Here is a 24,562-nt window from a genome sequence, read left to right as displayed (position 1 = left end):
TGTCTTGAGACATGCGATGTGTTTGGCTTTCAGCACAGGGAGGAGGGAGAGTGCGGAACGGGGATTTGCAGCTTTGGGGAAACAAGAGAGGAAAGAATGTTCCATAGAAACTAGAATTGTCTGTTCTGTACTTAGTGATGAGTTCTGTAATCTCCTTTTACAGAGTATTAGAAGGGGAGATTTTCAGACAGGAAACAAAAACCAAACATCACATCAAGATCTGACAGAGTCACTTGATTCCTCCGGACCTGAATATCATCGGCCTTTGAATATGGCAGGAGAATTATTTGCTTGTTCTGTCTTTAAGAAAAGATTTCACAAATCGGCGTGACTAGAGAAGCACCGAGACACACACACCCGTGTGAGTGTTCCAGTGCACTGACTGTGGAAAGAGCTTTAACCAGTTACACAACCTGAAAAAACATCGCACCATTCACAGCACGGAGAAACCATTACACGTGTTGTGTGTGTGGACGAGGCTTCAACTGATCATCCAACCATGGAGAGTCACAAGGACACCTGCACCACGGAGAAACCGTGGAAATGTGGGGACTGTGGAAAGGGATTCAGTTACCCGTCTGAGCTGGAAACTCATCGACGCAGTCACACCGGGGAGAGACCGTTCACCTGCCCCATGTGTGGGAAGGGATTCACTCGGTCATCCCATCTGCTGACACACCAACAAGTTCACACTGGGGCGAGCCCATTCACTTGCTCCATGTGTGGAAAGGGATTCCCTTCATCATCAACCCTGCTGACACACCAGCGAGTTCACACTGGGGAGAGGCCGTTCATCTGCTCTGACTGTGGGAAGCATTTCACTCAGTCATCCAACCTGCTGACACACCAGCAAGTTCACACTGGGGAAAGGCCATTCACCTGCTCTGGGTGTGGGAAGGGATTCGCTCAGTCATCCAACCTTCTAAAGCACCAACGTATTCACACTGGGAAGAGGCCTTTCACCTGCTCTGAGTGTGGGAAGGGATTCACTCAGTTATCCCACCTGCTGACAAACCAGGGAGCTCACACTACAGAGAGACAGTTCACCTGTGAGTGTGGGAAGGGAATCAATTTGTCATCCAACCTGCTAAAGCACCAGCGAGTTCACATTGGGGATAGACCGTTCACCTGCTCTGAGTGTGGGAAGGGATTCACTCCGTCATCCAGTCTGTTGAAACACCACCGAGTTCACACTGGGGAGAGGCCATTCACCTGTTTGGAGTGTGGGAAGGGATTTATTAGTTCATCCAACCTTCTAACGCACCAGCGTATTCACACTGGGGAGAGACCGTTCACCTGCTCTGAGTGTGGAAAGAGTTTCATTAGTTCATTTAACCTTCTATCGCACCAGCAAGTTCACACCACGGAGAGCCCATTCACCTGCTCTGAGTGTGGGAAGAGATTCACTCATTCATCCATCCTGCTGACACACCAGCAAGTTCACAAGTGACTGCAGGGGTGGGAGTCTACTATTATTGCTGCTGTTAATCACATCCCGGCTGAACCATGTTCATTCTGACAGTTGGGGTTTGTTTCTGCTGATGTTAATAACCCCTGTAACTGGGCTGCTGTTTAATATTTTGATATTTCAAATAAAACAGTGTCGATATTTAATGTTCCAAGATAAGAGGAGACTAATTGATGTCCTGTTACTGACTGCTCCATTTTGGGCATTTTCTCCTTTCTAATTCTAGATTATTTCAGTTCTCAAATCTGTTCGTTCCTCTCATAGACAAGTCCCAGCTCCCCCTACCTTCCAGAGTGCCTCTCCTTGCCTTGGTATCCAGGGACGGGCTCGGTAACATGCCCGGGATCACTAAACACAAAACACAGTTTGTTAATCACGTTCAGCTACTGGACTTAGCATGTGCCCCACAGCATTTCTCTCACCTTCGATGTGTGAATAAATCATCATGCCTGCAAACCTCATCTTGAATTTAAATCCACTCAGCAAATGTATTTAACAAAATATGAACAAGTAAATACATCATGGTCCAATAATCCAACTCCTTATTGACAGCAGGAAGTCTGTTGTCTAACTCCTCGAGTAAACAAAATAAAGAGCCCAAATGTAAGAGCCCCTCGAATCCTTTAATACCTTTCAAATGATGACCAGTTCTTTCTTATTGTAGAATTCTCCATCCCTGTGGGAGTCAATATCGGTCAAAAACTGCTGATTGGAAACTTCTAAAAAAATTTCTCTTTTTCAGAGTTTTAAGCTGACCCGTTACTTCTCTGAGAATCTCCAAGGAGACTCTTTGATTTGAACACATCTCTCTTTTATATCCACCATTAGAGTTACGGGGAATTCGAATACATGACCACTCAAATTTAAAAGAGCCCGTCAGTCACATACAGACTGAACCAATCACACAGCTCGGTGTCAGTATGAACTATTTCTCTCACCAGCCTGTAAATGAAACCTGTAATACTGAGGCTAAAATTCCCCCTCCGTGTGCCGGGGGTGCAGGCAGTGCTGGGCAGAAGGAGCAGCAAACTGGCTTCAGAGCTGACTTTTCCCTTTCCCGGTGTTTTGCGATGAGCATATGCTGGGGCCCAGTGAGCTTTCACTGCTCCTGACAGGGTAGATGGAGAGAGAATGTTTCCCCTCATGGGGGAATCCAGAACTAGGGAGCATAGTTTCAGAATAAAGGGTCGCCCAATTAAAACAGAAATTAGGAGGAATTTCTTCTCTTAGAGAATCGTGAATCTTTGGAATTCTCTACCCCAGAGAGCTGTGGAGGATGGGTCTTTGAACATATTTAAGGTGGTGATACAGATTTTTGAAGGAGAATGGAGTCAAGGGCTTGGGGAACGGGCAGGGAAGTGGAGTTGAGACCAAGATCAAATCAGCCATGATCTTATTGAATGGCGGAGCAGGCTCGAGGGGCCAAATGGCCTAGTCCTATTTCTTATATTCTCCAGGATATTTCCAAGCATGTTCTCACTGCCCCTGGAATTCTAACACATTGACCCCCTGGGTGTGAGGCCAGCATCTGTGCTATTAAACACTGGTGTGAAGCCGAGTCCTGCAGGCACACAGTCACTAGGAGCAGTTTCTAACTGACTAGAGTGACCTTTTTGGGTGATTAGTCCCACTTTTGGGCTGGTTGTGGTTTCTTCCCGCTTCCCGTTCCCTTGGATTGCATTTTTATTTGTTCCCTCTTGTTTGGTTTCACTTTCATTGCTGGACCCACCACTCAAAGCACTTCGATCTGCCCCTGGGAATGAGCAGATTCCTCTCTCATTTCCCACACTGCACCGTCTCGCCTCCTCTTTCCCCCTTAGTTGTGTTCCACACTCTGGGCCCTGGGCCTTCCCCGGGGATTCTCAGTATGAACAGGGGGGATGTGTGTTGAGACAGGATGTCCCAGCTCTCCACCTTTAAAGGGACAAGGAGAGGACCCGCTGGGCTGAATGGCTCTGCTTTATGACATCACTGCAGTGCCTAGCAACCAACCTCCCTGAGCCGGTTGTTCGGGGCCTGAGGCCCACAGCGGGTGTGTGTGAAGCGGATAATGCGGAATGTTGTCTCTTGGACAGCACTCTGTGTGTGTGAAGCCCGCGGCCCCCCGAGGTTTATTAACCCGCCCATCTCTCACCTGCTGCCTCAGACACAACCGCCCCACCGCGCATGCTCAGCTCACATTGCCCGGGTGATTGACAGCAGCTCCGGACCAATAGAAAGAGCGGGGGCGGGGCTGGAGGATCGAGCGGGCAGTTAGTCCTCCAACCAATCGGAGTGTGCGAGAGGCGGGGCTGAGCCTGGTTGTGGGCGGGGCCGAGCCCGGGTGTTGCGGCTAATGACCAGACTGACGGACCTGGGCGGCGCCACAAGATGTTCCCCCGGGATCGCAGCAGCTTCTCACTCCCCGGCCGCGGGCCCTCAATAAGCTGCTAACCGGCCCAATGATTCAGGCCTGAACAGCAGAGGCTGCGGGATCCTTGTCCCATCCGTCAATCACATCATCCTGCTGAAGGAAAGTTCCAGAACAAACCGCCTCAAACTGCCCGCCCAGCACCACGTGGGCTCGGCCTGACTGACGGGAGCTCGGACCAATAGGAAGAGCCCCGGCGGAGATGGGCGGAGCGAGCTGGCGGCGGGTCCTCCAACCAATGGCGGCGCAGCAAGGGGGCGGGGCCTGATGTCCAGCTCAGGTGTGCGGGGGCCGATGGTGACGCGGTCCCCAGGTGAGAGCAGCTGAGTGAGCCCAGAGCTGGGACTGGAATCTGGGAGAGAGGTCACAGTGAGCACAGAGCTGGGGCTGGAATCTGGGAGAGGGGCCACAGTGAGCACAGAGCTGGGGCTGGAATCTGGGAGAGAGGTCACAGTGAGCACAGAGCTGGGGGTGGAATCTGGGAGAGAGGTCACAGTGAGCACAGAGCTGGGGCTCGAATCTGGGAGAGGGGCCACAGTGAGCACAGAGCTGGGGCTGGAATCTGGGAGAGGGGCCACAGTGAGCCCAGAGCTGGGGCTGGAATCTGGGAGAGGGGCCACAGTGAGCCCAGAGCTGGGGCTGGAATCTGGGAGAGGGGCCACAGTGAGCCCAGAGCTGGGGCTGGAATCTGGGAGAGGGGCCACAGTGAGCCCAGAGCTGGGGCTGGAATCTGGGAGAGAGGTCACAGTGAGCACAGAGCTTGGGCTGGAATCTGGGAGAGAGGCCACAGTGAGCACAGAGCTGGGGCTGGAATCTGGGAGAGGGACCACAGTGAGCACAGAGCTGGGGCTGGAATCTGGGAGAGAGGCCACTGAGCCCAGAGCTGGGGCTGGAATCTGGGAGAGAGGTCACAGTGAGCACAGAGCTGGGGCTGGAATCTGGGAGAGGGGCCACAATGAGCAGCTTTTCGAAGGGCCAAAGGGATAGCAGCTTCACCATACGAGCTTATTTAAATACTAATTGTATGCAGTTTCAGAGGCAGCCTCGGTCACTCTGCAAAAACTGTTCCATAATGGCTCGGAATTTGCGGCCAGTGGCGAAGCGAAGACTTTCACCCCCAGCCCCGAAGTAAGCTTCGCACAAAAATGTGGCGATCTCTGTGTCAAGAAGTTTGGGTTTTCTGACATGTAATTCAAATCAAGAGAGTACAGTGGGAATCTCCTAGCGCGAGCTGCTGCAATATCAACAAGCTGTTTAAACATCCAATCTAAATGCAGAATTTTCACAGGCCGTGAACAAGGAGGTGGCTAAGCTCTTCAAATTCTAACTTAAAAAATGTTAGAGCAAAACAAAGATTGTGGCTTGTACATGGGGAAATTACAAATCTGAAATAAAGGTGAACTAACTTTTTTTTAAAGTTACTTAACAATTTTATTTTTTTATTAAAATGGATAAATTTGACACTGCCCAACCTTTTTCTTTCTTAAGCAGTCAGCACGCTGTTAAAATCCCAGTTATACCTAACTTTTAATGGAGAATTTAACAGCGGTATTTCTGCGGAAGAGCAGTAGTTTTCATCAGTTTCCCAGAGTCGAGAGAATTCCATGATTGCCAACTCTGCGCTGGGGGGAACATCACATCCTGTGGGGGAGCAGTGAATGACAGACCACAACTTTAGTATTTACGCATTATGTTGCAGATGCGCTAAATCCTGAATTACCGTCAGTTTCAAAGGCAGAATGACAGCGAAATGACAACCAATACCACAGGTAATCTGGATATTATCACATTGCTGTTTGTGGGAGCTTGCTGTGAGCACAAATTGTATGTCATATTTCCTACATTTCTAAACTTAATTGGCTGTAAAGCACTTTGGGACATCCTGTGGCCATGAAACGTGCTCTTTCTTTCTTAACGCTGATTGATTTGACGTTATCGCGCTCACCAGGTGGCACGTCAATCGATTCAACAAACTCACAAAGATACATAAGTTTGTTGCGTAACTTTATTAGTCCAAAGTCCATCACTAAGGCTGACTCGGTCGCACCACTACTCACCAATCCCATCTGGAACAGTCTAGCCCAAGGATGTAGTTCAACATTAGATCCTACTTCACACCATTCATGATTCCCAAGGCCCAGGATTGCCTTTTCTGTCTCGATATTTGTCTGTATCATTTGCACTATGTGTTTCTGGGGTATCTTAATTCACTCAATTATGAGCTTTAAAGTCATCGACAGGGGAGGTGTATAGTGTCCCAGATGCGGAATGGCTCGAATGGCTTCATCCTCCAGAGGCTGTCTTATCTACAGATTAGTGGCATTATGATGATGTACCAGTACCAATGTTTTAGCACCGATAGGCATGTTCCTCAGTGAAATCGAGCAAAAGTGATGTTTTAGCATGGGGCTTTGGGTTGAACCCACAATCATATACGTGGCAGCAGTAGCCACACAAAACTGTCCTTTTCCTTTATACATGGTATTAGTTTGGTCTTCGCCCCATTTAATTATTCCAATCTGGCATTTTGATGATTCTTTGTTGAGGGTGAACCCACAAGCTGGAACAGTGTGTTGATGGACTTTGTCACAACTACAAACCCATGTTATCCCTTTCAGAGTACACCACTGCATATCTGGTGCTATCCAAGTTCCTCCCTTCTTAATCAGATATCTTGGATACTCCTCATACTGTTTATGGATCAGACCTAGCTCAGAGTCTACCAACATTGCAACCGATTCTACCCTTTACACCTTCCAATGTGTCGTTTCATTTCCATTTTTCCTTAACAAAGAAAAGACCGATCCCACTAGTCTAATATCTTCATTTCTTTCCCGTTCCCTGGGGGCCAAAGACCCCATTCTCATTTTCTGCATCACATCATAGTTTATGTCTTGGTTCCTTTAAAGCATTTGTTCTTCTTGAATAAACAAAGGGGTTTGACTACCCTCTATGTTGCCCAGTCCATTCTGTACCACATTCATCACAAAGGTCACACAGAAGCTACACACGATAGATAGAAACATAGAAAATAGGTGCAAGAGTGGGCCATTCCATCCTTCTAGCCTGCACCACCATTCAATATGATCATGGCTAATCATGCAACTTCAGTGCCACTTTCCTGCTTTCTCTCCACATCCCTTAATCCCTTTAGCTGTAAGGGCCACATCTAACTCCCTTTTGAATATATCTAATGAACTGGCCTCAACAACTTTTTGTGGCAGTGAATTCCACAGGTTCACAATTCTCTGAGTGAAGAAGTTTCTCATCTCTAAATCGCTTACCCCTTACCCTTGGTTCTGGCCTTCCGCAACTTCGGGAACATTCTTCCTGCATCTAACCTGTCCAATCCCGTCAGAATTTTATATGTTTCTATGAGATCCCTTCTCATTCTTCTAAATTCCAGTGAACATAAGCCTACTCAATCCAGTTTTTCCTCATATGTCAGTCCTGCCATCCCGGGAATCAGTCTGGTGAACCTTCGCTGCATTCGCTCAATAGCAAGAATGTCCTTCCTCAGATTAGGAGACCAAACTGCACACAATATTCCAGGTGTGGCCTCACGAAGGCCCTGTGCAACTGCAGTAAGACCTGCCTGCTCCTATACTCAAATTCTCTCGCTATGAAGGCCAACATGCCATTTGCCTTCTTCACCGCCTGCTGTACCTGCATGCCAACTTTCAATGACTGATGTACCATGACACCCAGGTCTCATTGCACCTCCTCTTTTCCTAATCTGTCACATAGAAACATAGAAAATAGGTGCAGGAGTAGGCCATTCGGCCCTTCTAGCCTGCACCGCCATTCAATGAGTTCATGGCTGAACATTCAACTTCAGTACCCCATTCCTGCTTTCTCGCCATACCCCTTGATCCCCCTAGTAGTAAGGACCTCATCTAACTCCTTTTTGAATATATTTAGTGAGTTGGCCTCAACAACTTTCTGTGGTAGAGAATTCCACAGGTTCACCACTCTCTGGGTGAAGAAGTTCCTCCGCATCTCGGTCCTAAATGGCTTACCCCTTATCCTTAGACTGTGACCTCTGGTTCTGGACTTCCCCAACATTGGGAACATTCTTCCTGCATCTAACCTGTCTAACCCCGTCAGAATTTTAAACGTTTCTATGAGGTCCCCTCTCATTCTTCTGAACTCCAGTGAATACAAGCCCAGTTGATCCAGTCTTTCTTGATAGGTCAGTCCCGCCATCCCGGGAATCAGTCTGGTGAACCTTCGCTGCACTCCCTCAATAGCAAGAATGTCCTTCCTCAGGTTAGGAGACCAAAACTGTACACAATACTCCAGGTGTGGCCTCACCAATGCCCTGTACAACTGTACCATTCAGATATTATTCTGCCTTCCTGTTTTTGCCACCAAAGTGGATAACCTCACATTTATCTACATTATACTGCATTTGCCATGCATTTTCCCACTCAGCTAACCTGTCCAAGTCACCCTGCAACCTCTTAGCATCCTCCTCACAGCTCACACTGCCACCCAGCTTAGTGTCATCTGCAAATTTGGAGGTATTACATTCAATTCCTTCGTCTAAATCATTAATGTATATTGTAAGTAGCTGGGGTCCCAGCACGGAACCTTGTGGTACCCTACTAGTCACTGCCTGCCATTCTGAAAAGGACCCGTTTATTCCTACACTTTGCTTCTTGTCTGCCAATCAGTTCTCTATCCACATCAATACATTACCCCCAATACCATGTGCTTTAATTTTGCACACTAATCTCTTGTGTGGGACCTTGTCAAAAGCCTTTTGAAAGTCCAAATACACCACATCCACTGGTTCTCCCTTGTCCACTCTACTAGTTATATCATCAAAAAATTCTAGAAAATTTGTCAAGCATGATTTCCCTTTCATAAATCCTTGCTGACTTGGACTGATTCTGTCACTGCTTTCCAAATGTGCTGCATTACATCTTTAATAATTGATTCCACATTTTCCCCACTACTAATGTCAGGCTAACTGGTTTATAATTCCCTGTTTTCTCTCTCCCTCCTTTGGGAGTGGGGTTACATTAGCTACCCTCCAATCCATAGGAACTGATCCAGAGTCTATAGAATGTTGGAAAATGACCACTATTTCATCCACTATTTCTAGGGCCACTTCCTTCAGTACTCTGGGATACAGACTATCAGGCTCTGGGGATTTATCGGCCTTCAACCCCATCAATTTCCCCAACACAATTTCCTGACTATTAAGGATTTCCTTCAGTTCCTCCTTCTCGCTAGACCCTCGGTCCCCTAGTATTTCTGGAAGGTTATTTGTGTCTTCCTTAGTGAAGACAGAACCAAAGTATTTGTTCAATTGGTCTGCCATTTCTTTGTTCCCCGTTATAAATTCCCCTGATTCTGACTGCAAAGGACGTACATTTGCCTTCACTAATCTTTTTCTCTTTACATATTTTTAGAAGCTTTTGCAGTCAGTTTTTATGTTCCCTGTACGCTTACTCTCATACTCTATCTTCCCCCTTCTAATTAAATCTTTGTCCTCCTCTGCTGAATTCTAAATTTCTCCCAGTCCCCAGGTTTGCTGCTTTTTCTGGCCAATTTATATGCCTCTTCCTTGGATTTAGCACTATCCCTAATTTCCCTGGTTAGCCACGGTTGAGCCACCTTCCCCGTTTTATTTTTATGCCAGACAGGAATGTACAATTGTTGAAGTTCATCCATGTGATCTAAAATGTCTTCCATTGCCTATCCACCTTCAACTCTTTGAGTATCATTTGCCAGTCTATCCTAGCCAATTCACGTCTCATACCATCAAAGCTACCTTTCTTTAAGTTCAAGACCCTAGTCTCTGAATTAACTGTGTCACTCTCCAACTTAATAAAGAATTCTACCATATTATTTTACAACCCTCTGAGAGAAGAAATTCTTCCTCAGCACAGTTTTAAATGGGTGGCCCCTTATTCTAAGATTATGCCCTCTAGTTCTATTCTTCCCTATCAGTGGAAACATCCTCTCTGCATCCACCTTGTCAAGCCCCCTCATAATCTTATATGTTTTAATAAGATCACCTCTCATTCTTCTGAATTCCAATGAGTAGAGGACCAACCTACTCAACCTTTCCTCATAAGTCAACCCCCTCATTTCCAAAATCAACCTTGTGAACCTTCTCTGAACTGCCTCCAAAGCAAGTATATCCTTTCGTAAATATGGAAACCAAAACTGCATGCAGTATTCCAGGTGTGGCCTCACCTATACCCTGTACAACTGTAGCTAGACTTCCCTACTTTGATACTCCATCCCCTTTGCAATAAAGGCCAAGATTCCATTGGCCTTCCTGATCACTTGCTGTACCTGCATACTAACCTTTTGTGTTTCATGCACAAGCACCCCCAGGTCCCGCTGTACTGCAGCACTTTGCAATTTTTCTCCATTTAAATAATAACTTGCTCTTTGATTTTTTTTCTTCCAAAGTACATGACCTCACGCTTTCCAACATTATACCCCATCTGCCAAACTTTTGCCCACTCACTTAGCCTATATATGTCCTTTTGCAGATTGTTTGTATCCTCTTCACACATTGCTTTTCCTCCCATCTTTGTATCACCATAAAACTTGGTTACATTACACTCGGTCCCTTCATCCAGGTCGTTAATATAGATTGTAAATAGTTGGTGTCCCAGAACTGATCCCTGCGGTATCCCACTAGTCACTGTTTGCCAACCCGAGAATGAACCATTTATCCTAACTCTCTGTTTTCTGTTAGTTAACCAATCCTCTATCCATGCTAATATATTACCCCCAACCCCATGAACTTTTATCTTGTGCAATAACCTTTTATGTGGCACCTTAACAAATGCCTTGTGGAAGTCCAAATACACCACTCACTTGGATCCATGCTTTGATATGGAACCTGTTAGGTATGGCCTCCTTGTCTCCCACCTTCAGCTTGTAGCTGATTTTTATACAGCCATGGCCACTTTGTCCAGACAAAGACAGACTGATATTTTTTGTTTTTGGCCTCCCTACAAGCTTTCTTTGTTCAGTACTTAGTGGAGGCCTTGAAACTGATGACCATTCTCGCTGTAAGGAAATCCTAATTTGATCAGCATGCTCTTTACTTTTAATATTAATGCCTCTGGCAGGTAGCAATGTGTTTAACTCTATCCTGATTATTTCAAAGTTGGTTTCTCTCTGGAGAATGTGTCATAGCCTTGATGGTTTAAAAATCTGTCTCACCTGAGCCACAGTAGCCATTTCATGTTGTGCTGTTGTCGATAACTGAGCACGTCTGAGACTCGTTTGTTCACACACACACACACACACACACGAGTATCTTAATATCATGCCATAACATCTGATCCAAGCCATTCTCGGGCTTTCAGGTGATCTTATCAAAAGATCGTAGGGTGTCTGCAGATCTTTGCTCATCTCCCTTTGCATGGTCCCGATGTCTCGGGTAATGGCCAAGCTATCAAATTCAGTTTCCTTATTGTTCAGTATAGGCAATGAGACAAACACCCCAAGAAAAAGCTTATCAATTTACTACACTTCTCTGACTTTCACAAGAATTTACATTAACATTAGATTGCACCCAGGTGATTTATGCCAATTCACCAAATATCAATGATTTAAAAAAATTCCCATTTGATGGTGTAATTTTCCTGGTTTCATCTTATATCCTCACTCATGTCCTCTCATTCAATTTTATGGAGTGTTCACTGGGCCCCAGAGGAACTTTACTGTCTAATACAATATTATCATAATATCTTAAAATATAGATCAAACATTCCCACTTGCTCCAAGTTTCAACCCATTTTGTTTATTTAATTTTATTTAAACGAACCTCTTCTTGGACCTTTTATTCCACAAAATATGCTAGAGAGCACGTCAGTCTGCAAGATGAAGGATGTTAGTTACCTTTAACACAACAACCTTCCCCCCCAAAACTTCTTCCTGAATACATAGTTTGGACGGAACCACATAGACTGGACCTTTTCAAAAATAAAACTTGATTATCCCCTTAAATTTCAGCTAAATTTCCCTTCCCATGTGCTTGACCAGCAACTCTTATCAATTTATATCATCAATTTTAATTTTACAAAAAATTATGCCCAGACTTTGTGATTTTACAAAGAAGACAAAAGTAACAATTACATTTGGATGCAAGCTATTTATCTTCCCCTTCGACCAATGTGTCTTGAAAAATAGGATTACATAGGAGAGGAAGCAGAGTTAACATTTCGGGTCGATGACTCTTCGTCAGACCTGGAGAGTGTTCGGAAAGAACAGATTCTTAACAAGCACTGAAAGGGGGAGGGAGGGAAAGAACAAAAGGGAAGGTCTGTGATAGGTCCCACCACCAATCACATCTTCCCCTCCCCTCCCCTCTCAGCATTCCAAAGGGACCATTCCCCCGCGACACCCTGGTCCATTCCACAGTCACCCCTAGCACCCCTCCCCTTCCCACGGCACCTTTCAATGCAACCACAGGAGATGCAACACCTGCCCTTTTATCTCCTCCCTTTCCACTATCCAGGGTCCCAAACACTCCTTCCAGGTGAAACAGCAATTTACTTGTACTTCTTTCAATTTAGTATACTGTATTCACTGCTCACGATGTGGTCTCCTCTACAGCGTAGATTGGGTGACTGCTTTGCGGAGCACCTCTGTTCAGTCCGCAAGTGTGACCGAGCTTCCGGTCGCCTGTTACTTTAATTCTCCACTCCATTCCCACTCTGACCTCTCCATACTCGGTTCCTACACTGTTCCAATGAAGCTCAATGCAAACTCGAGGAACAGCACCTCATCTTTCGTTTAGGCACTTCACAGCCTTCGGGACTCAACATCGAGTTCAAAAATTTCAGAGCCAACCTTTGGCTCTCTTTCCGCGCACCCGCCCCCCCTCAGCCTGTTTCTTTTTTTCTCCTTGTCTCTAATGGTAGTTGGTCATTATCCTGCCATTCACACCCTATCTTGACTCATGTTTTTCTAACTCCTGGCATTGCCATTTGAATTTGGGCCATCATCTATTCTGTTTCTCTAATCTCTCCTGTCTTCCAACCTATCACAGACCTTCCCTTTTTTCTTTCTTCCCCTCCTCCTTTCAGCACTTGTTAAGAAACTGTTCTTTCCAAACACTCTCCAGTTCTGATGAAGGGTCATCGACCCGAGACTCTGCTTTCTCTCCACAGATGCTGCCTGACCTGCTGAGATAGCCAGCATTTTGTTTTTATTCCAGATTTCAGCATCTGCAGTATTTTACTTTAGGATTACGTAGGATATACGGCACAGAAACATACCATTCGGCCCAACCAGTTCATGCCGGCATTTACACTCCACTCGAGCCTCCTCCTGTCTTTCCTCATCTAACTCTATCAGCACAATCCTCTATTCCCTGTTCCCTCATATGCTTGTCTAGCTTCCCCTTAAATGCATCTATACTATTCGCTTCAACCACTCCCTGTGGTAGTGAATTCCACATTCTCACTACTCTCTGGGTAAAGAAGTTTCTTCTGAATTCCCTATTTGATTTCTTGGTGATTATCTTATATTTATGGCCTCTAATTATGCTCTTTCCCATAAGTGGAAACACTCTCTCTGTATTTAGTCTATCAAAATCATTCATAATGTTAAAGCCCTCTATTAGGTCACCACTCAGCCTTCTTTTTTCAAGAGAAAAGAGACCCAGCTTGCCTATCCTTTCCTGATAGGTATACAATCTCATTTCTGGTATCATACTTGTAAATCTTCTTTGCACCCTCTGTGTTCTAACCAAGGTTTGATGTAAGCTTAGCATTACTTCACTACTTTTCCATTCTATAACAATTCAATTTTATAATAATTTATCCCAATAATTGGACATTGCCCAATATGGTAGTCTCTGGATACGGCATAGTCCAGAGACACAAGTCTACATTTTCTTCAACATACGTCAACAATGTTAGAAGCACATAAAAACACTGTGGCCTTCCTGTGGAAAGCACAAACCACTGGTCTTTAGTCTTTTCTTATCCTAATGTAATATTTTGAATCTAAACATTCTATGATGAAAAAATCCAAGTTCCCTCACCGCTCTCATCTTCCATTCACTTCAATTGACAGATTGTACCAGTAAGGATTTGGAAGATATTTACAACAGATTCTAGATGTTCTTAGAGTTGGGATCATTCTCTATTTTGCCTATTCGAGGAGTTAGATAACAGACTTTCTCCTGTGCAGATTGGACTGGGTTTTGTGATCCTAGGCTTGTTACTGAGACCTTCCCTGGATACCAAGGCTAGGAGCGGCACACTGGAAGGTATGGGGAGCTGGAACTTGTCCATAAGAGTAACCAAAGGTATGAGAACTGAAATAATCTAGTTAGGAAGGAGAAAAGGCCCCAAAATGGAGCAGTCGGTAACAGGACAACAATTTGTCTCCTCTCATCATGGAGACATCAAATATCAACAGACTGTTATTTGAAATATCAAAATATTAAACTCCAGCCCAGTTACAGGGGTTATTAATATCAGCAGAAACAAAATCCACTGTCAGAATGAAGATGATTCAGTCGGGATGAGATTAACAGCAGCAATAACAGCAGAATGTAACCCTTGCAATCACTTGTGAACTTGTTGGTGTCTCAGCAGGTAGGGTGACTGAGCAAATCCCTTTCCACACTTAGAGCAGGTAAATAACTTCTCCCCAGTCTGAATTCACTGGTGAATCAGCAGGTTGGATAACTGAGTGAATAACTTCCCACACTCAGAGCAGGTGAACAGCCTCTCCCGGTGTGAACTCACTGATGTTTCAGCAGGTGGGATGATTGAGTGAATCCCTTCTCACACACGGAGCATATGAACGGTCTCTCCCCAGTGTGCACTCGCTGGTGTTTCCGCAGGTCAGATGACTGAGTGAATCCCTTCCCACACTCAGCAAGTGAACGGTCTCTCCCCAGTGTGAACTCGCTGGTGATTTAGAAGGTGGGATGAAGAAATGAATCCCTTCCCACACTCAAAGCAGGTGAACGGCCTCTCCCCAGTGTGAACTCGCTGGTGTATCAGCAGATTGGATGATTTAGTGAATTCCTTCCCACACTCAGAGCAGGTGAATGGCCTCTCTCCAGTGTGAACTCGCTGGTGTATCAGCAGGTTGGATGAACAAGTCAATCCCTTCCCACACTCAGAGCAGGTGAACAGCCACTCCCCAGTGTGAATGCGCTGATGAATTTCCAGTTCAGATGGGTAATTGAATCCTTTCCCACAGTCCTCACATTTCCACGGATTCTCCATGGTGCGGGTATCCTTGTGTCCCTCCAGGTTGGACGATCAGTTGAAGCCTCGTCCACACACAGAACGCATGTATGGTTTCTCCCCGCTGTGAATGGTGTGATGTTTTTCAGGCTGTGTAACTGGTTAAAGCTCTTTTCAGTCAGTGCACTGGAACACTCTCAGTCGGGCATGTGCGTAGCAATGCTTTTCCAGTCACAATGATGTTTGAAATCTTTTCCCACAGACAGAACAAACAATTCTCCTTCCACAGTCAAAGGCCGATGAAATTCAGGTCCTGAGGAATCGAGAGAATCTGTCAGATCTTGACGTGATGTTTTGTTTGAGTTTCCCGTCTGTAAATCTTCCCTTCTAATACCTTGTAAAAGGAGATGACAAAACTCATCACTGTAAGTAAAGGACAGAAATTCAGAACAGACCATTCTAATTTCCATGTATCATTTTTTCCTGTTTCTCTAAACCTGTAAATCACCATCCCACACATTGTCCCTCCGCCCTGTGCTGAAATCCAAACACATCGCACAGCTCAAGACTGTTTATCCTGCACCAAGTCTGGCTGGGTTCAGTGCTACAATCACTGGTTCCCCTAACTCTCCACCCCTGAAGATGCTGACTCTGGCTGGGTTCCGTTCTACACTCACTGGTTCCCCTCACTGTCCACCCCTGAAATTGCTGACTCTGGCTGGGTACAGTTCTACACTCACTGGTTCCCCTCCCTCTCTCCCCTGGAAATGCTTACTCTGGCTGGGTTCAATTCTGCACTCACTGGTTTCCCCCTCCTCCCGTGAAGGTGCTGACTCTGGCTGGGTTCATTTCCACATTCACTGGTCCCCCCCACCCCCGGAGATGCTGACCTTGGCTGGGTTCAATTCTGCACTAACTGAATCCCCTCCCTCTCCTCCCGTGAAGGTATTGACTCTGGCTGGGTTCAGTTCTACAATCACTGGTTCCCCTAACTCTCCACCCCTGAAGATGCTGACTCTGGCTGGGTTCAGTTCTACACTCACTGGTTCCCCTCACTGTCCACCCCTGAAATTACACTAAGCAATTAGAAGAGAAGTGGCAGTGAAGTAACTGGAAGAGAAGTGGCAGTGAATTTCAGTTCTATACTCACTGGTTTCCTTCTCTTTCCTCCCCGAACGGTGGCTCGGTTCAGTTCCACATTCACTGGGACGCTGAAGCCCTGCCTACTAATGGTCCCTGTACAAACATGGCCGCATATGCGCTCTGCTACTCAGTGCATCACGATGGTGGTGCAGAAACCTTCCGCTGTGCTTTACAAAGCTGGCGGCCGTCAGCTTGGGCCTGTCACCAGGAATAAATCCCCGGAGCTGCTAACGCGGGACCTGGAAGTTCTTCGTCAGGGTTTGCGGCCTATACCAGTCTTCATGAAGCATACCCGCCGTGTGAGCTACTCACCTGCGTCTCCGGCTCTTCCCGTTTCCACTCTTTGTCCGGCTCTGATCAAAGTGACACTGTGCATGCTCCAAAAACCACCTGGTCCTGTGCCTGTGCAGTGCGAATAGGGTACATTCTCCCCCGCGGGCTATGCTGGGTCACAATCCCGCCATTGAAAACCCCAGTTAGTGAATGGGGATTGATTTTCTGTGATCTGATTGAGTGAAAATTAATAAATCATACACAAAAAACCCCAAATGAACGGGCACTCTGCCACGGGTCAGTTCTGGATGTGATTAATAACCCCTACAGCCACTAGCGTCTCAGCAGGTGGGGTGAATTTATTTCCATACAGTGGGTATTGAAACAGCTTCTCTCCAGTATCAGTGCGGTGATCGTGCATCAGCTGCTTTGAACTTTGAAAGTTTTTCTCACATTTAAAGCAAATGTTCTCAATGTGGATAATCTGGAGTGTAAACAGTTGGGACAACGGAGTGACTACCTTTCCACATGTGAAATATCTAAACGGTCTCTTCCCGGTGTGACTCTGTTGGTGTGTCAGTAAATGGGTGTAGTCGATTGCATCGTTTTCCACGTACAGAGCAGTGAATGGATTCTGCTCATTATGAACATGCCAGAGTGTCATTTGGTGAGATGAGCGAGTGAATCTCTTTCCACACTCAGCTGATAAACGGCCTCTCCCTGATGTGTTATCACCTCAGACGGGCAACTGAATCCGGATCCAGTCCCCACATTTACACTATTGATTCTTCAGGTTGAATCTGTCAAATTTTGACATAATGTTTGTTTTGAGCTTCCCTGCTGCAGATCCTCCCCTTCTAATACCCTGGAAATGGTGGTTACAAAAGTTGTTACTTTAAATACAGGATAGAAATTCAGAACAGACAATTCTGGATTCTATAAAACATTATTTCCCCTCCTGTCCCTGATGTCTTTTCTGTGGGAAATATAGAGGTGTGAAAGAAGGCAGCAGATCGGACTCAGGCCAGAACGAAGATTCCTTGAATGAACAATTCATAAGGTTGTTTTGCGATTTACCTGTATGAGGTTAAAAAACAACAAATGAAAAAGAAGGCATCTAGTGACACGGGCGTTGTTAATAGTGGTTTGTAATTGTAATCACTATCTCATAAGCCTAACATTGTAACCCGAACCCCAGCTTCTGACACCAGCCTCAAAACCCATCCTTAACCCCAGCCACTAAACACTAATCCTATCCCCAACCAAAGATTATTGACAGGGCTCAATTGAGCCAAAGACCTGATAAAGGAAATGTTTGAACCAATTATCATGTTTAAAGAAATAGTGCAATGTATGTTAGTAACAAGAGATTAAACCAACGAAACCATCAAAATTAGTAATGAGAATGACAAATATCATACATTTCAAAGGCAATTACATGCAATATGTGTGGAGAACTTTTACAAATCCGGATACAAAAAGTGTTAAATGATACAGATAATAACAGATTTCAAATCTGATACAAGAAGGTACTATAAAGGGGTAGTTCAAAGGAATTTCAGATGAGTGTAAAGTGAGACATAACAGTTCAGACTATGTCTCCTACAAGCCGTGTTCTCAAACAGAACAGGCTTGGGATTTGATATGGTTGAAGGCGAATGAGAGGAGAACTGAAATAATCTAGAGTAAGAAAAGGCCCAAAATGTAACAGTTGGTAACAGAACATCAATTAGTCTCCTCTTATCATGGAGAAATCAAATATTAAACGCACTATGTATTTGGAACACATTCAACATTTATACAGAATATTAATCACCAGTCCAGTTATTGGGGTTATTAAGATCAGTAGAAACAAACCATAACTGCCAGAATGAACATGGTTCAGTGCTCAGTGCAATCACAGTAAATCCTGTTCAATTCACTAATGTGGCCTTTCAATGGCGGGGTTTTTAACCCAGCAAAATCCTGAGGGACGGGATAAATCTTCACTTAGAAAGACACGGATTAATCAAGGACAGTCAGCATGGATTTGTTAAGGGGAAGTCGTGTCTGACTAGCTTGATTGAATTTTTTGAGGAGGTCACCAGGAGTGCCGATGAAGGTAAAGCGTATGATATAGTGTATATGGATTTTAGCAAAGCTTTTAAAAAGGTCCCACATGGCAGACTGGTCACAACAGTAAAAGCCCATGGAATCCAGTGCAAAGTGGCAAATTGGATCCAAAATTGGCTCAGAGGCAGGGAGCAAAGGGTAATGGTTGATGGATGTTTTTGCGACTGGAAGGATGTTTCTAGTGGGGTTCTGCAGGGCTCAGTACTAGGATCCTTGCTTTTTGTGATCTTCATCAATGATCTAGACTTGAATATAGGGGGCATGATTAAGAAGTTTGCAGATGATACTAAAATCGGCTGTGTGGTTGATAATGAAGAAGAAAGCTGTGGACAGCAAGAAGATATCAATCAACTGGGCAGGTGGGCAGAACAGTGGCAAATGGAATTTAATCCAGAGAAGTGTGAGGTAACGCATTTGGGGAGGGCTAACAAGGAAAGGGAATATACATCAAATGGTAGGATACTGAGAAGTGTCGAGGAACAAAGGGACCTTGGAATTGTACAAAACATTGGTATTAGAGATTCATAAATAAATATTCAATTTTTAGTCATTGACCAAATTAATCTTACCCATGATTATCTGTGGGCATTGGAATGTTAGGCGCTTCTTGAATGTATGCAGAACTCAGTTTTAACTAGGTTCAAATAACAAACTAACACAAGCTGAGAGCCAAGGTCACATTATTATAATAACAAAGTAGAAATTGGAGTCAGCTTCATCAAAGCTAACAGTTTGAATACAGGAGCATAAATAAGACAGGTTCCGAGGAGATGAACGAATTTATAAACAAGATAACATGGACAAGCAGGCATTGATGGGGAAATTACTGGAGACAGGAGTGGCCACATGCTAGCTCTGGTTTGAATGCCAATGGTATTTTGACCACTAGACCATATATGGACACTGGCCCAATTAACTTTTGATAAGAAATTGGTTAAAACATTGATACGCAAAGGATGCCTGAGCACAGCTCCACGTTCCCCTCCAAGTCACACACCATCCTGATTTGGAAGCATATCGCCATTCCTTCATTGTTGTTGGGTCAAAATCCTGGAACTCCCTCCCTAACATCATTGTGGGAGTACAATCACCACACAGACTGCTGCGGTTCAAGAAGGTGGCTCACCACCATCTTCTCAAGGGCAATTAGTGATGGGCAATAAATGCTGACCTTGCCAGCGACGCCCACATCCCGTGAACAAATAAAAAAACAGGAGAAAGCCATGCATCCCCTGAGCCTGACACATAGGAAGAGGAGCATGCCAATCAGCTCCTCGAAGCAGTGTTATGGGAACAGGAGTCAGCCATTCAGCCACTCCCATGTGCCACACAGGAAGAAACCAAGACCATTCAGCCCATCGAGCTTGTAACATGGGATCAGCAGTAGCTCATTCAGCCTATTGACCCTGTTTGATAGGGACAGGATGATGCCTTTAGCCCCTCGAACCAGATACAAGAAACACAAGCAATAGGAGCAAGAGTAGGCCACTTGGCCCCTCGAGCCTGCTCCACCATTTAATAAGATCATGGCTGATCTGATCATGGACTCAGCTCCACTTCCCTGCCCGCTCCCCATATCCCTTTCTTCCCTTATCGCTATAATATCTGTCAATCTCCACCTTAAATTTATTCAATGACCCAGCCTCCACAGCTCTCTGGGGCAGAGAATTTCACAGATTTACAACCCTCAGAGAAAAAATGTCTCCTCATCTCAGATTTAAATGGGCAGCCCCTTATTCTAAGACTATGTCCCCTAGTTTTAGTTTCCCTTATGTGGGAAGATCCTCTCTGCACCCACCTTGTCGAGCCCCCTCATTATCTTATGTTTCAATAAGATCACTTCTCATTCTTCTGAACTCCAATGTGTATAGTCTCAACCTACTCAACCTATCCTGATAAGTCAAACCTTCATCTCCGGAATCAACCTAGTGAACCTTCTCTGAACAGCTTCCAATGCAAGTATATCCTTCCTTAAATACGGAGGCCAAAACTGTACGCAATACTCCAGGTGTGGCCTCACCAATACCCTGTACAGTTGTAGCAGGACTTCTCTGCTTTTATTCCCTTGCAATAAAGGCCAACATTCCATTTGCCTCCCTGATTACTTGCTGTACCATCAAACTAACTTTTTGTGTTTCATGCACAAGGACTCTCAAGTCTCTTTGTACTGCAGCACTTTGCAATTTTCTCCATTTAAATTATAATTTGCTTTTCTATTATTTCTGCCAATGTGGATAACCTCACATTTTCCCACGTTATATTCCATCTGCCAAATTTTTGCCCACTCACTTAGCCTGTCTATATCCCTTTACAAATTTTTTGTGTCCTCCTCACAATTTGCTTTCCCACCCATCTTTTTATCATCAGCAAACTTGGCTACATTATACTCAGTCCCTTTATCAAAGTTATTAATATAGATTGTAAATAGTTGAGGACTCAGCACCGATCCCTGCGGCACCCCACTTGTCACTGCTTGCCAACCAGAAAATGACCCATTTATCCCGATTCTGTTTTCTGATAGTTAACCAATCGTCTATCAATGCAAATATATTACCCCCAACCCTGTGAGCTTTTCTCTTGTGCAGTAAACTTTTATGTGGCACCTTATCGAATGCCTTCTGGAAATCCAAATACATCACATCCACTGGTTCCCCTTTATCTACCCTGCTCCTTACATCCTCAAAGAACTCCAGCAAATTTATCAAACATGATTTCCCTTTCATAAAACCATGCTGACTCTGCTTGATTGAATTATACTTTTCCAAATGTCCCGCTACTGCTTCCTTAATAATGGACTCCAGCATTTTCCCAGCGACGGATGTTAGGCTAACTGGTCTATAGTTTCCTGCTTTTTTTCTGCCTCCTTTTTTAAATAGAGGCGATACATTTGCAGTTTTCCAATCTGCTGGGACTGCGGCAGAATCCATGGAATTTTGGTAGATTACAACCAATGCATCCACTATCTCTGCAGCCACTTCTCTAAAGACCCTAGCATGTAAGGCATCAGGTCCAAGGGACTTGTCCGCCTTTAGTCACTGATTATATCTCTGTCTTTCTCCCTTTCTCATTGACTCACTCTCTCTCTCATTGTCTCCGTCTCTCATTGACTGCCTGTCTCTCTCTCATTGTCTCTGTCTCTCTCTCTCTGTCTCTTTGTCTTGCTCTCTCTGTCTCACTCTCTCTCTCTTTCTCTGTCTTGCTCTCTCTGTCTCGCTCTCTCTCTGTCTGTCTCCCTCTCTCTCTCTGTCTGTCTCGCTCTCTCTCTCTGTCTGTCTGTCTGTCTGTCTCTCTCTCTCTCTCTCTCTCTGTCTCGCTCTCTCTGTCTCGTTTCCTCTCTGTCTCGCTCTCTCTCTGTCTCGCTCTCTCCCACCTTGCTCCAACACTCATCCTTTATCCTGTCTGCGATGCAGCTGAAGAAGATGTTTCAGGGACAATGTCCTAACAAGGAGTTTGATTTGAAACCGGAGGATGTTGACTGCTCGGATGTGGGCCCTCCGCCAGAATGAAAGTGACCGAGCGTGTCAGCCGGCGCCCGTGATCCCATCTCCATGTGTGTGACAGTCTCGCACAATTCTGGCTCTGCCTGACCGTCGCCTTGTTTAACCCAAGAAAACGCTCAGCAAAGGGTTAATCTCCAACTAGACGTGTGCTATTCTTGTATCGCTATTGATTCCTCTTCACACTGCAAGAGCGTGGGAGCTTTGAGCATTTGCTGTGGGAAATACCATTGCATTTTTAAGTAGTGACCACTGGATTGCCGAACTGAGACTGACCATCCAGCTCTGGCCTGTTTCAACATGAGGTGACCTCCTGCTCAATGAGGGAATGTCAGGAAAGACCTACCATTGTGCAGAGGCTTCTGAGTTTCAGGGAGCTGTCAGCGCTGATAATGGGTGCAAGGGCAACAGATAGTCCTGGCAAAAGGAGAACCTCTGGGTAGATATCATCATTTTAATTAGGGTTTCTCTAGAGTGGGGAGAATTAGTTGGTTGTGGTCCTTGCAGAATCAAACATAGACTTATAAGTCAAGTTTTTCTTTGGTAGAACAGCAATTATGTGAGACAAAAGCTAAACGTTTGATAAGACGATGAAGTAAAGGAGTTATACCGAGCTCATGAGCCCAGTGTAAATAAGTAAGGGCACCAGCTTTATTAACCAAAGTTGGTAAGGGGCGGGTCCAGTGAGATTCTCCTGATACGGAGTTTTATTCTGGAGGAAGTGGAAAGCCAAAGGTGGAGACCTGCAGAGGTGAGCACAACATGGTCAGGACAGTTGTAGCTTCCAGTGATAGACATTTGGACAAGGAAGCCTGCAGCTTAGAAAGTGGCAGACGAGAATGAGGATTTGGATTACAAGGGTTTGTAGGATCTGAATACTGAGCCCAGAACTGTAATGCCTTTGAGCTCCTGACCATTGGGTGTGTTTGTAAGCCCCATTTTTTGAGTGTATTTTGAAGTGCTACTGCATGATCTGTACGCTCAATAAATCATCGAATGCTTAACCTGAACGTTTCAAGAAGCTTATTGATCTTGGAGGAATGGCTAGATCACCTGATCAGGAAAAGCCGATGTTTTTCCGGTAAGGAATGCTCGCTGTCAAATGATTGGATCCCTGGGAGTGTGTCAGTATTAAAAGGTGGTCCCCGAAAGTGTGTCAATATTTACAGGGGATCCCCGAGAGTGCGTCAGACTGATAAATCCCCAGGGCCTGATAGTCTGCATCCCAGAGTATTTAAAGAAGTGGCCCTAGAAATAGTGGATGCATTGGTGGTCATTTTCAACATTCTATAGACTCTGGAGCAGTTCCAATGGATTGGAGGGTAGCTAATGTAACCCCACTTCTTAAAAAAGGAGGGAGAGAAAACAGGGAACTTTAGCATGACATCGGTGGCGGGGAAAATTGTTGGAATCAATTATTAAAGATGTAATAGCAGCGCATTTGGAAAGTAGTGACAGGATTGGTCCAAGTCAGCATGGATTTATGAAAGGGAATATATCTAATGAACTGGCCTCAACAACATTCCGTGGTAGAGAATTCCACAGGTTCACAATTCTCTGAGTGAAGAAGTTTCTCCTCATCTTGGTTCGAAATGGCTTACCCCTTATCCTTAGACTGTGACCTCTGGTTCTGGACTTCCCCAACATTGGGAACATTCTTCCTGCAACTAACATGTCCAATCCCATCAGAATTTTATAAGTTTCTATAAGATCCCCTCTCATTCTTCGAAATTCTAGTGAATATAAGCCTAGTCGATCCAGACTTTATTCTATGTCAGTTCTGCCATCCCGGGAATCAGTCTGGTGAACCTTCGCTGCACTCCCTCAATAGCAAGAATGTCCTTCCTCAGATTAGGAGATGAAAACTGCACACAATACTCAAGGTGTGGTACAACTGCAGTAAGACCTCCCAGCTCCTATACTCAAATCCCCTCGCTATGAAGGCCAGTATGCCATTTGCCTTCTTTACTGCCTGCTGCACCTGCATGCCTACCTTCAATGATTGATGTACCATGACACCCAGATCTCATTGCACCTCCCCTTTCACTAATCTGTCACCATTCCGATAATAATCTGCCTTCCTGTTTTTGCAACCAAAGTGGATAACCTCACAATCTACGTTATACTGCATCTGCCATGCATTTGCCCATTCACCTAACCTGTCCAAGTCCCCCTGCAGCCTCATAGTATCCTCCTCGAAGCCCACAGTGCCACCCAGCTTAGTGACATCTGCAAACCTGGAGATATTACATTCAATTCCTTTGTCTAAATCTTTAATGTATATTGTAAATAGCTGGGGTCCCAGCACTGAACCCTGCGGCACCCCACTAGTCACTGTCTGCTATTCTGAAAAGGACCCATTTATTCCTACTCTTTGCTTCCTGTCTGCCAACCAGTTCTCTATCCATGTCAATACATTACCCCCAATACCATGTGCCTTAATTTTGCATACTAATCTCTTGTGTGG

General features: G+C 45.1%; 1 protein-coding gene and 3 long non-coding RNA genes across 6 annotated transcripts in view; 2 read left to right on the top strand and 2 right to left on the bottom strand.

Annotated features, from left to right (window-relative positions):
* Positions 1 to 4,041, bottom strand: part of LOC139273559 (uncharacterized) — a 61,411-nt gene extending 57,370 nt beyond the window's left edge. For 2 of the 3 annotated variants that reach the window (XR_011595198.1, XR_011595197.1), the window contains exons 1-2: positions 3,603 to 4,040; positions 1,754 to 1,816 (exon numbers count right to left, since the gene is read on the bottom strand). This is a non-coding gene — a long non-coding RNA (uncharacterized lncRNA). Of the gene's footprint in view, positions 1 to 1,753; positions 1,817 to 3,602 lie in introns of all 3 variants that reach the window. The other variant, XR_011595199.1, reaches the window with a different exon arrangement.
* Positions 1 to 24,562, top strand: part of LOC139273551 (zinc finger protein 84-like) — a 58,468-nt gene that overhangs the window by 26,473 nt on the left and 7,433 nt on the right. Inside the window, exons 3-4 of the mRNA XM_070890501.1 lie at positions 164 to 1,409; positions 18,115 to 18,133. Coding sequence (XP_070746602.1) covers positions 500 to 1,409; positions 18,115 to 18,133 — 929 coding nt within the window. The 5' untranslated portion in view covers positions 164 to 499. The remainder of the gene's footprint in view (positions 1 to 163; positions 1,410 to 18,114; positions 18,134 to 24,562) is intronic.
* Positions 3,792 to 15,601, top strand: LOC139273564 (uncharacterized). The gene is made up of 3 exons (XR_011595206.1): positions 3,792 to 4,191; positions 5,578 to 5,647; positions 15,333 to 15,601. It is a non-coding gene; the product is annotated as an uncharacterized lncRNA (long non-coding RNA).
* Positions 17,312 to 24,562, bottom strand: part of LOC139273560 (uncharacterized) — a 52,810-nt gene continuing 45,559 nt past the window's right edge. The window contains exon 6 of the long non-coding RNA XR_011595201.1: positions 17,312 to 17,563. This is a non-coding gene — a long non-coding RNA (uncharacterized lncRNA). The remainder of the gene's footprint in view (positions 17,564 to 24,562) is intronic.

Source organism: Pristiophorus japonicus, chromosome 9 (assembly GCF_044704955.1).
Source record: "Pristiophorus japonicus isolate sPriJap1 chromosome 9, sPriJap1.hap1, whole genome shotgun sequence".
Classification (NCBI taxonomy): Eukaryota; Metazoa; Chordata; class Chondrichthyes; family Pristiophoridae; genus Pristiophorus; species Pristiophorus japonicus.
This window is presented reverse-complemented; position numbering and strand designations above follow the sequence as displayed.